This window comes from Somniosus microcephalus, unplaced genomic scaffold (genome assembly GCF_052327205.1).
Source record: "Somniosus microcephalus isolate GS21.2 unplaced genomic scaffold, FLI_Smic_1.0 scaffold946, whole genome shotgun sequence".
NCBI classification, from domain to species: Eukaryota; Metazoa; Chordata; class Chondrichthyes; order Squaliformes; family Somniosidae; genus Somniosus; species Somniosus microcephalus.
Window position 1 is genome coordinate 3,724 of NW_028226133.1, and position 12,899 is coordinate 16,622.

A 12,899-nucleotide genomic window follows, 5' to 3' on the forward strand; every position below is an offset into this window, starting at 1 on the left:
ACTGCTTTCTGAAAAAGATTTAACATTGGACAAAGCTTTCAGTATGGCTGTATCATACGAAGCAGCAGCAAAAGGAGCTGCAGAGATACAACAAGAGACACAGGACTTCGGCACCCATAAAATGACACAGGAGTTCGGAAGATGTTATCGCTGCGGCAGATCCACCCATAACCAGAGGGACTGCTGGTTCAAGGGCAAAGCATGCAGGCAATGTGGTAAGATTGGACACATTGCACGGGTATGCCAATCTGGACAAAATAAATCCACTGACAGAAAACAAAAAATCAATAAAGAAAAGTACGGGAAGGTACAAATGATGACGGACAATAGCTCCGAAGACCAGAATAGCGATAGCGACTCCGGAAACAAGAGACTAAGCTGTCTCAAATTACATAATGTACTTGCCAAAGAGGATTACCAAACCATTTGGGTTACCCTCACAATAGCAGGGTCCCCAGTTAAAATGGAGCTAGATACAGGATCAGCTCTAACCGTAATAAATCGACGAGATTACGAGAGGCTATTTTCGCATATACCTCTAAAAGACACATCCATTATCTTAAAAACATATACGGGGCAGAAAGTCTACCCCAAAGGAAAAATAAGGGTGCCTGTGGTATACAACGGCAAAGAAATACAAAAGTTGTATTTATACATTCTACAAGATGGTGGTCCACCGTTGTTGGGACGTGAATGGATAAGGAAGATACGTTTAGACTGGCACTCCATTCAGGCACTGACGGTGACCAGTAAGGAAAAAAACAATGATGACATCATACCTGAACGATTAAAAGACATCTTGGCCAACGCCAAAGAAGTGTTTCAAGAGAAACTAGGAACCTTGAAAGGCCGCAATAAAAGTGGAAGATACAGCAATTCCAAAATTTTTTAAGGCAAGACCGGTGCCATACGCAATACGTCCGGCAGTCGAGGCAGAGCTGAAGAATTTGGAAAAGGCAGGCGTATTATCCAAAATAGATTGGAGCGAATGGGCAACACCCATTGTTCCAGTCATGAAAAAAACATTGAAAAATAACTCTGAGGAACAGAAAAAAATTCGCATCTGTGGGGACTTTAAGGTGACTGTAAACCCGGTCCTTCACACGGTACAGTATCCTCTTCCGAGGATAGAAGATATTTTCGCCTCACTATCCGGAGGGAAGCGTTTCACAAAAATTGACTTGGCACAGGCATATCTACAGATGGAGGTTGAGGAGACCTCTAAAAAGTATCTCACAATAAACACACACAAAGGCCTGTACCAGTACAATCGACTGGTTTTTGGAATAGCATCAGCTCCAGCTATCTGGCAAAGAGCTATGGAGCAAGTCCTGCAAGGGATTCCGGGGACTCAATGCTACCTAGACGACATCCTTATAACAGGAGAAAATGACAACGAGCACCTTGCCAATTTGGAGCAGGTGCTCACTAGGCTGAAAGAACGGGGCCTACGAGCAAATCGCCCCAAGTGCGAATTTTTCCAAAATCAGATATCATATTGTGGCCACATAATTAATAAGGAAGGGTTGCATAAGTCACCTGAAAAAATTGAAGCAGTTATAAAAGCCCCAGCACCTGAAAATGTTTCACAATTAAGGTCATTCCTGGGATTAATAAATTACTATCATAAATTTTTACCGAACTTATCAACTATTCTACACCCTCTTAATGATCTTCTACAGACAGGAGTGATTTGGAAATGGAACGAAGACTGTAAACGTGCCTTCCATAAATGTAAAGACCTAATCACATCCGAGAAAATTTTGGCTCATTTACAACCCATCACTACCAATCAGACTGGCGTGCGATGCATCCCCTTACGGCATAGGAGCGGTATTGTCCCATAGATTCCCTGATGGCTCGGAACGGCCGATAGCTTTTGCGTCACGCTCATTGAACTCAGCTGAGCGTAACTATGCCCAGATAGACAGGGAAGCACTCAGCCTGGTATGGGGAGTGAAGAAATTCAACCATTACCTACACGGACAAAAATTTACCTTGCTGACTGACCATCAACCCCTCATCTCCATATTCAACCCTAAAAAAGGTGTCCCCATTATGACGGCACAAAGACTACAGAGGTGGTCCCTTTTTCTAGGGGCACACCAATACAACATTGAATACAAAGGGTCAAAACAGCATGGGAATGCTGACGGTTTATCACGCCTACCGTTGCCAACGATAGAAGAGGCACCTACAGTAGACCCAGTAGAGATATTCCACTCTACCATAGTGGAATGTCTACCGGTGACAAATTCTGCCATTGAAAGGGAGACAAGAAATGACCCTACTCTCTCACGGGTCTACGATTTAACAGTGAAGGGATGGCCAGCACATGGCGAACCACTGTTGCCAGCATTCTCGCAAAGAAGAGAACAGCTGTCAGTGTGCCGAGGAACCTTGATGTGTGGATCCAGAGTGGTGATTCCACCCAAACTCCAGGATAAAGTGCTAAAGGAGCTTCACGAGGGGCATCTGGGTGGAGTGAAAATGAAGAACCTAGCTAGGGCGTTTGTATGGTGGCCAGGTATCGATGGAGACATCGAAGACATGACCAAGAGCTGCCTAGGATGCCAGAAGGTCCAAAATGCTCCGCCACAGGCCCCTCTACATCCATGGGAGTGGCCCTCATCTCCCTGGCAAAGGGTGCACATCGACTTTGCTGGTCCATTTATGGACTCAATGTTCTTAATCGCAGTTGATGCACACTCCAAGTGGCCGGAGGTAATAAAGATGTCCTCCAACACCACGGAAAAAAACATCACAGTATTAAGGACCATATTTGCCAGGAATGGGCTGCCGGAGCAGATACGTTCTGATAATGGATCGCAATTTGTGTCCGAAGAATTCAGAAAGTTCTTAAAGAACAATGGGGTAAAGCACTACACGTCCGCCCCATACCATCCCGCCACCAATGGATTGGCTGAAAGGTTTGTCCAGACCTTCAAGAAGGCCATCAAGGCCATGGGTAATGAAGACATAAAACTTCAGCACAAGGTGGATAACTTCTTATTTGCATATAGGAATGCAACACATATGGTTACTAACCAAACTCCCGCCATGATGTTCTACAATAGAAACCTAAGATGCCGGCTGGATTTGGTCAAGCCCAACATCCGAAGGGACGTGGAGAACCGGCAGTTTCAGGGCATGAATGAAAGGCCAACTAGGGCCTTCCAGATAGGCCAACCGGTTTTGGCCCAGGACTACCGTACCGAGAAATGGCAGCCTGGAACTATCTACACACGATTAGGACCACTGATGTATACCGTGGACATCGGAGACAGCATAATAAGGCGCCACGCTGACCAAATCATCAAGTCATCCGAAAAGGGACAACCTACACCACCACTCTATACATCTAACGATGAAGTAGAGATACCCATATCTACCTCTGATCCGGTGATACTGGAGCCCGATGAACCCGACACTGGCCTTCAAGCCGAATCAGCCTTGCCAGAAGAAACTACTACACCACCAGAAACTACTACAACCCCGAGGCGTTATCCGGACCGAGTCAGGAAGCCTCCTGAGAGACTAACTTATAATTAATTAATACAGCAATGTATATTATTTTGCATATAACATGTAATTAATAATTACTTAAAATATGATGTACTAGTTAGCTAGAAGGGGAGGAATTGTGGTGTATGTGCCTTTAAGAGCCCAAGGTGTGCGTAATGCCAGTAATTGCCACTTGGGCTATATAAGCCTGTGTATTGTGTATATCCTTTAGAACCCCCCCCCCAGACTTGCTTAGTAAATACCTATGAAACAACTCCTGTCTTCAGTGTCTTCATCTACACACGGACACTACAGAGAGCAAGATCCACCTTCCCCTTTAAGAACTGGCCGGTGCCAGTGTGTCTGTGTTCCATTGCTACCTGACATCACCTGCGCTTCACCCGCGCTCTGAGTTAGCGCCTCGCTCCTCGGCCTTTGCGCCTTAAGACAGGTGTGTAGCACCTGATTTAGCGCTCCAATCACCTCCAGGGGTGATAAACACCAAGTTTCCAGTCGGAGGCGATAATTAGATGGTTACGGCCATCTTTGGGCCCGGCCGATAATTGAGCCCCAAACGGGGCGACACCGAATTTCTCCCCCTAAATCTATCAGGTGACAATGAGCACCCTTATCTCACCCCAACTGTTGATCCAAACCATTCCGCTAGTTCCCTGTCCACTCCAGCGCACACAGGGACTTCTGGGAGATGTTCTCTCGCAGTCTGACAAGTTTCTCAGGAACACCGAACATCCACAAGGCATGCCAGAGACCTTATCGCCACACACGGTCAAAGGCCTGCTGTGTGATAACTTTGGGAAGGGCCTTGGGACGTGTTGCTGCGTTAAGGCGCTATATAAATGCAAGTTGTTGTTGTAAAGTGGATATTGTGTTCTGTAAATTTCTCCGAACCATGTCTCTTGTACAGTGGACATCACTCACAATCTACGGACACAAATGACTGTAAACCGTATAATAGGTTATTGGGAGGTGGCAGTAAACCCAGGGGCCCCGCCGTGCTCTGTTACATTTTCCGGGGTCTACAAGTTTCAGTCCTACATTTCAGAATGAACATTGCATCAACCAGATTCTGGCCACGGCTGGAATTCCATTCAGCCACGGGCCAGGGCTTGTACCATGGCAGGTGTTGCTGACATTGTCATTTCCATTTGGACTAGTGATGCACCCTCTGATTCTCAGAGCCTTTAACAGGAGGAGTTTGAACAGGGATCTGTCCACAACAGGGATCACACCGAGACCATTCCAGGAGATGGGATCTCTGGGGGAGTTTGAAAAGATATCCTTCCACTACACTGGGGTTATAAGGAGACAGCAGGATTAAAGGGGCAGTGACAGCTTGGAAACTAAATTGGCTATGAGACAGAAAGCAGAGAGTAGTGGTGAAGGGATATTTATCAGACTGGAGGGAGGTTTACAGTGGTGTCCCCCAGGGGGCGGTATTGGGACCACTGCTCTTCTTGAGATCTATTACTGACCTGGACTTGGGTAAAGGAGGCATCATTTCAGAGTTTGCAGATGACACCTAACTCAGAAATGTAGTAAACAGTGAGGAGGATAGTAACAGATTTCAGGAGGACAGAGAGAGATTGGTGAAATGGGCAGACACATGGCAGATGACATTTAATGCAGAGAAGTGTGAAGTGTTTCATTTTAGGAGGAAAAATGAGCAGAGGCAATATGGACTAAATGGTATCGTTTTAAAGGAATGCAGGAGCAGAGAGATCTGGGGGCGTACGTACACGAATCTTTGAAGTTCATATGGCTCTTAAAAATCCTTTGCTTTATAAATAAAGGGACAAAGTAAAGGAAGTAATGGTAAAGCTTCAAAAATCACTGGTTAGGCCTTAGCTGTAGTATTGCATCCAGTAATGGGCACCGCACTTTAGGAAGGATGTCCAGGCCTTCGAGAGGGTGCAGAGGAGATTTACTGGAATGGTTCCAGGGATGAAAGTCTTCCGTTATGTGGAGAGACTGCAGAAACTGAGGGTTTTTCTCCTTAGAGCAGAGAAGGTTAATGGAAGATTTAATAGAGATGTTCAAAATTATGAGGGGTTTTCATAGAGATTATATGAAGAGACTGTTCCCACTGGCAGTAGGGTCAGCAACAAGAGGACGCTGATTTCAAACAATTGCCAAAGACCAGGGGGGAGATGAGGAGAATTTGTTTACACAGCGAGTTGTTGTGATCTGGAATGCGCTGCCTGAAAGGATGACGGAAGCAGATTCAGAAATACCACTCCCAAGGTAATTGGATATGTGCTTGAACAGGAGCAATTAGCAGGGCCATGGGGAAAGAGCAGGGACTGGGATTTATTGGATAGCTCTTTCAAAGGCCGACACAAACACGATGGGCCGAACAGCCTCCTTCGGTGCTGTATCACTCTGATTCCAGGAGATGGGGTCTCTGAGAGGGGTTAGGTGTGGTGCTGAATCAATGTTCCCCAATGTCCACGGGATGGAAGCTGCCTCTCTGCACCGCAAGGTACCGAGTCTCTCATTGACACAAACAACACGATTATCATTTAAAATTATAGGTTTCTCGAGTTAATGAGGCTCGGTGTCTAAATTCTATTAGTGCTGCCTCCTTAAGAGGGACACTTGTGGAGCTGACTCTGTTTATTACCGGCAATTGCCAATTTCAAGTCAACTACAATTTCCACACTTTTGTACTCTATACCGCTATTTATGAAGCCCAGAATCCCGTAAGCCTTTTTAACTGCTTTCTCAACCTGTCCTTCCACCTTCAACGATTTGTGCACACATACCCCCAGGTCTCTCTGTTCCTGCACCCCCTTCAGGATTGGACCATTTAGTTTATATGTCCTCTCCTCATTCTTTCTACCAAAATCTATCACTTCACAATTTTCCGTGCTAAATTTCATCTGTCACGTGTCCGCCCATTTCACCTGCCTGTCTGTCTGGCAAACATATTATGTGGCACTTTTTCGAACGACTTTTTGAAATCCATGTTCACTACGTCAACTGCATTATCCTCATCAATCCTGCCTGTTACCTCATCAAAAAACTCAAACAAGTTACTTAAACATGATTTGCCTTTAACAAATCCATGCTGGCTTTCCTTAATTAAACCACACTTTCCAAGCGACTGTTAATTTTGTCCCTGATTACTGTTTCTAAAAGCTTCCCCACTACCGAGGTCAAACTGAATGGGCTGTAGTTGCTGGGTTTATCTTTACACACTTTTTTGAACAAGGGAATAATATTTGCAGTTCTCCAGTCCTCTGGCACCGCCCCCGTATCTAAGGAGGATTGGAAGATTATGGCCAGTATCACCGCGATTTCTTCCCTAAATTCCCGCAGCATCCTAGGATGCATCCCATCCGCTCCTGGTGATTTATCTACTTTAAATACAGCCAGCCTTTCTAATGCCACTTTTTATCAATTTATATCCTATCAAGTATCTCCACTGCCTCCTCCTTTACAATGTCTATGGCAGCATCCTCTTCCTTGGTGAAGACTGATGCATAGTACTCATTTAGTACCTCAACCATACCCTCTGCCTCCATTAATAGGTCTCCTTTTTGGTCCCTAATCATCCCCATCCCTCCTCTTACTACCCTTTTACTATTTATATGCCTATAGAAGACTTTTGGATTACCTTTTATGTTGGCTGCAATTCTATTCTCATACCCTCTCTTTGCCCGTCTTATTTGATTTTTCACTTCTCCTCTGAACTTTCTACATAGAGCCTGATTCTCAGATGCATTTGCAACTTGACATCTGTCATATTCGCTCTTTTTCTGCTTCATCATATTCTCTATCTCTTTCATCATCCAGCGAGCCCTGACTTTAGTTGTCCTGCCTTTCCCCCTCGTTGGAAAGTACCTCAACTGCACCTGAACTATTTCCTCTTTAAAGGCAGCCTATTGTTTATTACAGTTTTGCCTGCCAATCTTTGATTCCAGTTTACCCGGGCCAGATCCGTTCTCATCCCACTGAAATTGCATTTCCCCCTGTTAAACATTTTTACTCTAGATTGCTCCCTGTCCTTTTTCATAGCTAACCAAAACCTTCTGATACTATGATTACTGTTCCCTAAATGTTCACCTATTGAAACTTGCTCCACCTGACCAACCTCATTCCCCAGTCCGGAGTACAGTTATGTTGAAAGACTGAAGAAGCTGGCGTTGTTCTCCTTGGAGCAGAGAAAATTGAGAGGAGATTTGATAGAGGTGTTCAAATCCATGAGGAGTGTGGACAGAGTAGGTAGAGAGAAACTGTTCCCATTGGCAGAAGGGTGGAGAACCGGAGGACAGAGATTTAAGGTGATTGGCAAAAGAACCAAAGGCCACGTAAGAAAGACTTTTTTACGCAGCGAGCGGTTAAGATTTGGAATGTTCTCCCTGAAAGGGTGGTGGAGGCAGATTCAATCACAGCTTTGAAAAGGGAGTTGGATAAGTATCTGAAGGGAAGAAATGTGCAGGGCTACGGGGAAAGGGCGGGGGAGTGGGACTGGCTGAAGTGCTCTTGCAGAGAGCCGGCACGGGCTCGACGGGCCGAATGGCCTCCTTTCCTGCTGTAACCATTCTATGATTCGATGATTCTATGACCATGCGCTGTAACTTTAAAAAAGGTTAAAAGGAAATTGAACAAATTAAATTAAAGTACTGTTCCTTATGGTGATGCAGCACTCCAGTGCCTGCGGTGCCCACCGGTCTCGGAAGGCCTCGAGCGTGCCGGCAGACACCGCGTGCTCCATCTCCAGGGCCACCCAGGGGTGAACGTGGCCGCGGAAGAGAGGTGGGCCGAATGACCCCCTGGACCGCCTGCTGCCTGGACCAGTTAATGGCCACTTTGGCCAGGCCCAGGAGCAGTCCCACGAGGAGGTCCCTGACCCGCCCGCTCCCCTCCGCACTGGGTGGCCGTAGATCAGGAGAGTGGGACTGAAGTGCAGCCAAAAATCGAGGATCAGCCCCTTCAAATAATGGAAGAGGGACTGCAACCTCTCACACTCCGTATAAACATGGACAATCTGGGTCTATGGGAACGAGACAAGTTCAGCCTTTCTTTATTGATGAACTGAAACAGAATATAAGGAAAGAAACATGTACCGCCTCTTAAAGAACAGACATTGTATTCAACCGATGTAAATTTAATCATACTTTACAACTTCAAATAAAGACACATCTATATTTTGTTAAAAAACACAGTTCCCTCTACTCAAGGAGCAGAAAACACAAGGCCCCAATATCTCCGTGTGCCCCGTGGGAATGCGGGTTCACATGGGGAGCCCGTGGGCCAATGAGACCATTCATTTACTGCGGGTTAAACAGGGGATAAAAAGGGGGAGTCGGGTCTACAGCCTCACTTATCTGGGAGCCTTGCTTGTTAGAATGGAGGGGCTGCGGGTTCTGGGCTTGTTCTTTGTTACAATCTGTTCATCTCAGCCGCCCTCTCTCCTCCTCCCCGCCGATCAATGTTGGCTGTCTCCCAAATTCCGCCAAGACTGCGGGTTTGGGGGAATTGAAGGCAGTGAGTGTGTGCGGAGAGGCTGCTGCTTTGATGCCGGGAGCCGGGATGTGCCGCCGTGTTTCTATTCACTCCACAATCTGCCAGGTGGGTGTATTCTCGGCTCGCCTATATTCTGGGCCAGGGCTTCCCAGGACCAGCCGCAATCCAACTGCACTGGGGATTCCCTGGACAGTATCCTCTCTCCTCCTGTCCTGAAACATCAGCTGGAGTCTCCAACCTCTCCAGTCCGGGAGCTGGCGGGTTTAGGAACCGTGTTCAGTTCTACAGTTTGAAAGTCTGATCATTGAGATCCTGACCCAGGATCTCTCCTTCCTTCTCTATGCGACTTGGGACTTCTGATGGTTGAATTGCGCCCCAGGATAGGAGGGCAGAGTGAAGATCAGTCCCTGGCTGGCACTGACCGGACAGGGTGTGGATTTGATGCCGGTCTTGTGTAACCAGTCCAGTAGGGATGGAGTTGGTGACCCGTCTCCATTAGATGGAGAATTGGGGTGTGGACGGGGAGAGAAGGAAACTAGAAGCTGGTGCTGCGCTGGGCGGAGTTTCTCCCCCTCCCGGTAACGGTTCCCTTGCCATTCCCCGTGCAGCAACTAACCGCCTTTCATTGACTCTCTCTCTTGCAGTGTGCACCAAGGATGGCCGGGTCCTGATCGCCATCTCCAAGGATTTGACGCTGCCTCCTGTAGACCTGACAACGGTCCATCTGAAGGATGGACACGGAGCGGAGTGCAGTCCGACCGTGGCCTCTGCAGACACTGTGCTCTTTCAGTTCGCAGTCACTGAGTGTGGCACTACTCAGCGGGTAGGTATTGTGGGCTGGGAGCCCCATCAATGGCTGTCAGTCGGGTGGGAAAGAGGGGGTCTAAAGGGCAATGGGGGCCCTTAAAGACACTACATGTGATAAGGCAATGGCAGACTTGCTCAATTTCTCTGTAATGATGGTCTTCTGTCTCTTGTAGCTGGACGGGGTGAACGCCGTCTATGAAACGGATGTGTTGGGTCAGTTTGAGATCTTGGATGGAGCTTTGGGATCGGTGACCCGGGACAGCCCCTTCAGGTGAGACTGGGAGCACATGGAGCGGGTAGAGAAGGTGAGGAGCTGAATTCTCCAGCCGTGTCCGTTCTCTTGCAGGCTCCATGTCCAGTGCAGTTACAAGGGGAGCCAGGAGTCTGAATTGCAGGTGAAGCCCAGAGTTTACAGCCTTTCTCCGCCACTGCCTGCCACTGAGGCCGGGATCCTGGTTCTGGAGCTGAGAATAGCGAGAGGTAGCGAGTGCTGCTGATGGTTAGTGTCCAACTTCAGGCTCTCTCTCCAAATAGTGGCCGTCCTTCATCGTCTTCTCTTTCCAGATGGTGGCTACCGGAGCTGGTACGTGGCCAGTGACTACCCGATCCTGAGTGTGCTCCGGGACCCCGTGTTTGTGGAGGTTCGAGTCCTGAACCGGAACGATCCGTCCCTTGTGCTGGTGCTCAATGACTGCTGGGCGACCCCCACCCCCGAGCCGCATTCGGGGCTCCGATGGGACCTCCTGGTGGGCAGGTAAGGCAGCGAGTGAGGGACCTTGGGGCAGGCTGGTGATTGGGGAGGGGGGCGACATGGACTGGGTGAAGGAACGGCCAATAATCAAACCAATCTGAGCTCCAGGTTGATGACTTGAATGGACTGGTTTCTTTATCTCGTCTAATCTCGGGACTTTGCTTTGATGTGCCGCTGTAACTCTGTAGTTGGGAGTTCCAGGTGCCCTCTCCATATAACCCGCTCTTTCTCTGTTCCAGGTGCCCCTTTACTGGAGACAATTACAAAACCCGCCTCCTCCCGGTAGACGCCGCTTCCCATTCGCCGTTCCCAACTCACCAGAATCGGTTTGTAGTCAGCACTTTCGCTTTCTGGGACCGAGTTTCGGGCCGGGCTCTGAGCGGGGAGGTGAGTTTCCTTCAGTCTTGCTCTCTTGGTTGAACTTGTTCCCTGGGTCTTGCTCACAGTGAGGAGGCCCCTGTTGACCCTTTGACTGTAGAAGCATGAATCTCCTGACTGGGAGCTGTGGCACTGACCAGACCGCACTGTCTCTTTCCAGGTTCACTTCCACTGCAGTGCTGAGGTTTGCTTCCCTTCCACACGAGAGAACTGCACGGCTCCCTGCAGCCCCAGTAAGTAGCTGGGATCTGACTAGAAACTGAAGCCTGATGGGGAAGGGTGGGTGTGGGGCATCTGGACACTGGGCTCACTCAGCAAGGGCCCAACAGTGGGCACAGGAGCAGTGTCCTCAATCTGCCCGCTCAACTCTATCCCAGTTAGTCTACAGCAGAATAGCAATCTGGCTCAGGGGCTCTGAGCACATCTTGCACTGGTTCTGAATGGAATCCACCTCTGGCCTTGAACATTGATCCTGCTGTCGCCAGGAGTTCCAGGGTGGAACTGAACCGGTATCTGGGAGCGGGGAGACCTGGGCAATGTGTGTATGTCCAGTGTAACCGCTCGTCAAACTAGTGCTTAAAACGGGTCTCTTTCCCCAGGAGACCAGCCTGGCCATTGGACCCGTCAACGACTGCAAACTTTGCTGGGTTGATGCGGGTCCTTCTGAGAATCAGGAGTGAATCTTAGTCTGACAGTGAGGGAACAGTGTTTAACTACAGTCCAATCTCTCCGGTACTCACTGCCCGAGGGTCTTTGCATTGGGCCATCGGATTGCACACCTGATTCAGCGCTTCAGACAGCTGCACATTGAATTGCCCACCTTGAACTCTTGCCTCTTGTCTCCCCCAGAGAGGCGAAGAAGCGCCGATGACCGGGCTGGGTCCTTGGTGACCGCTGATGGAGCCATCATTTTCCTGGAAGATGAGAGATTGGCTGCTGGGATCCACCAGGAAGAGAAAGGTAAAGGAGGCCCCTGCCCCTGTTTAGTGATGGAGTAACTGGTGCCCATCTAACCCTCCCTTCTCCCCACAGATGCTGCTGCTGATTCCCCCTCCCGTGTTCTTCCTGGAGCAGCGGTTGGGGTAGCTCTGCTCTCCGTGGCCCTGTTGGTCTGGACTGTTGCCATGTGGAAAATGGACCATCGCCGCAGGGTGGGCTCCGAGTGCAGCTCCATGGAACTGTAGATGTCTGTTGGACAATAAAACCCTGTTATACATGAACCCTGATCTTGTGTTCATAGAATCAGAGAATGGCCTCCTTCTGTGCTGTCACCATTGAGCCCGTGCCTGCTGTTTGCAAGAGCACTTCAGCTAGTCCCACTCCTCGGCCCTTTCCCTGTAGCCCTGCAATTTGTTTTTATTTGTTGCTTATCCAATTCCCTTTTGAAAGCCACGATTTAATCGGCCTCCACCAACCTGTCAGACCGTGCATTCCAGTTATTAACCACTCCGAGTAAAAAAACAAAAAAAAAGGATTTTCCTCATGTCTCTCCTTTGGATCTTTTACAACTAACGTTCAATCTGTGTCCTCTGGCCCGTTCTGCCAATGGCGACAGTTCCCCTCTATCTACTGTCTCGACGCCTCATGCTTTTGAAAACCTCTCCAATCTGCTCTCTGAACCTTCTCTGCTCTAAGAACCCCAGCTTCTCTCGCCATCCATGTAACTGACATCCTCATCCCTGGAATCATTCTTCCATGCACCCTCTCTAGGGCCGTCACATCATTCCCAAAGAGCGCTGCCCAGAATTGGACACAATACTCCAGTTGAGGCCAAACCAGTGTTTTCTAAAAGTTCATTTCCTTGATTTTTGTACTCCATGCCTCTACTTGTAAAGCCCAGTATCCCATATGCTTTTTTAATTGCTTTGTCAACCTGCCCTGCCACCTTCAATGATTTGTGCACATATACTCCCAGGTCTCTCTGTTCATGCAGCCACTTTAGGATTGTACCCTTTAGTTTATATTGCCT

General features: G+C 48.4%; 1 protein-coding gene across 1 annotated transcript; it reads left to right on the top strand.

Annotated features, from left to right (window-relative positions):
- Positions 1 to 8,738: 8,738 nt before the first annotated feature.
- Positions 8,739 to 12,150, top strand: LOC147080948 (zona pellucida sperm-binding protein 4-like). Its single transcript, XM_085981010.1, has 9 exons — positions 8,739 to 9,099; positions 9,639 to 9,817; positions 9,975 to 10,072; positions 10,148 to 10,281; positions 10,366 to 10,555; positions 10,792 to 10,939; positions 11,091 to 11,163; positions 11,780 to 11,890; positions 11,963 to 12,150. The coding sequence occupies exons 1-9, from the start codon at positions 8,754 to 8,756 to the stop codon at positions 12,112 to 12,114; spliced, it is 1,431 nt and encodes a 476-aa protein (XP_085837136.1). The 5' UTR covers positions 8,739 to 8,753; the 3' UTR covers positions 12,115 to 12,150.
- The last annotated feature ends 749 nt before the right edge of the window (positions 12,151 to 12,899 follow it).

Bases quoted from the DNA above. Each gene is read 5' to 3' on its own strand.
- LOC147080948 (XM_085981010.1), top strand. From the start codon at position 8,754: ATGCGGGTTCACATGGGGAGCCCGTGGGCCAATGAGACCATTCATTTA. The intron at 10,940-11,090 runs GTGAGTTTCCTT...GTCTCTTTCCAG, and splicing joins GCCGGGCTCTGAGCGGGGAG to GTTCACTTCCACTGCAGTGC. The intron at 11,164-11,779 runs GTAAGTAGCTGG...TGTCTCCCCCAG, and splicing joins CACGGCTCCCTGCAGCCCCA to AGAGGCGAAGAAGCGCCGAT.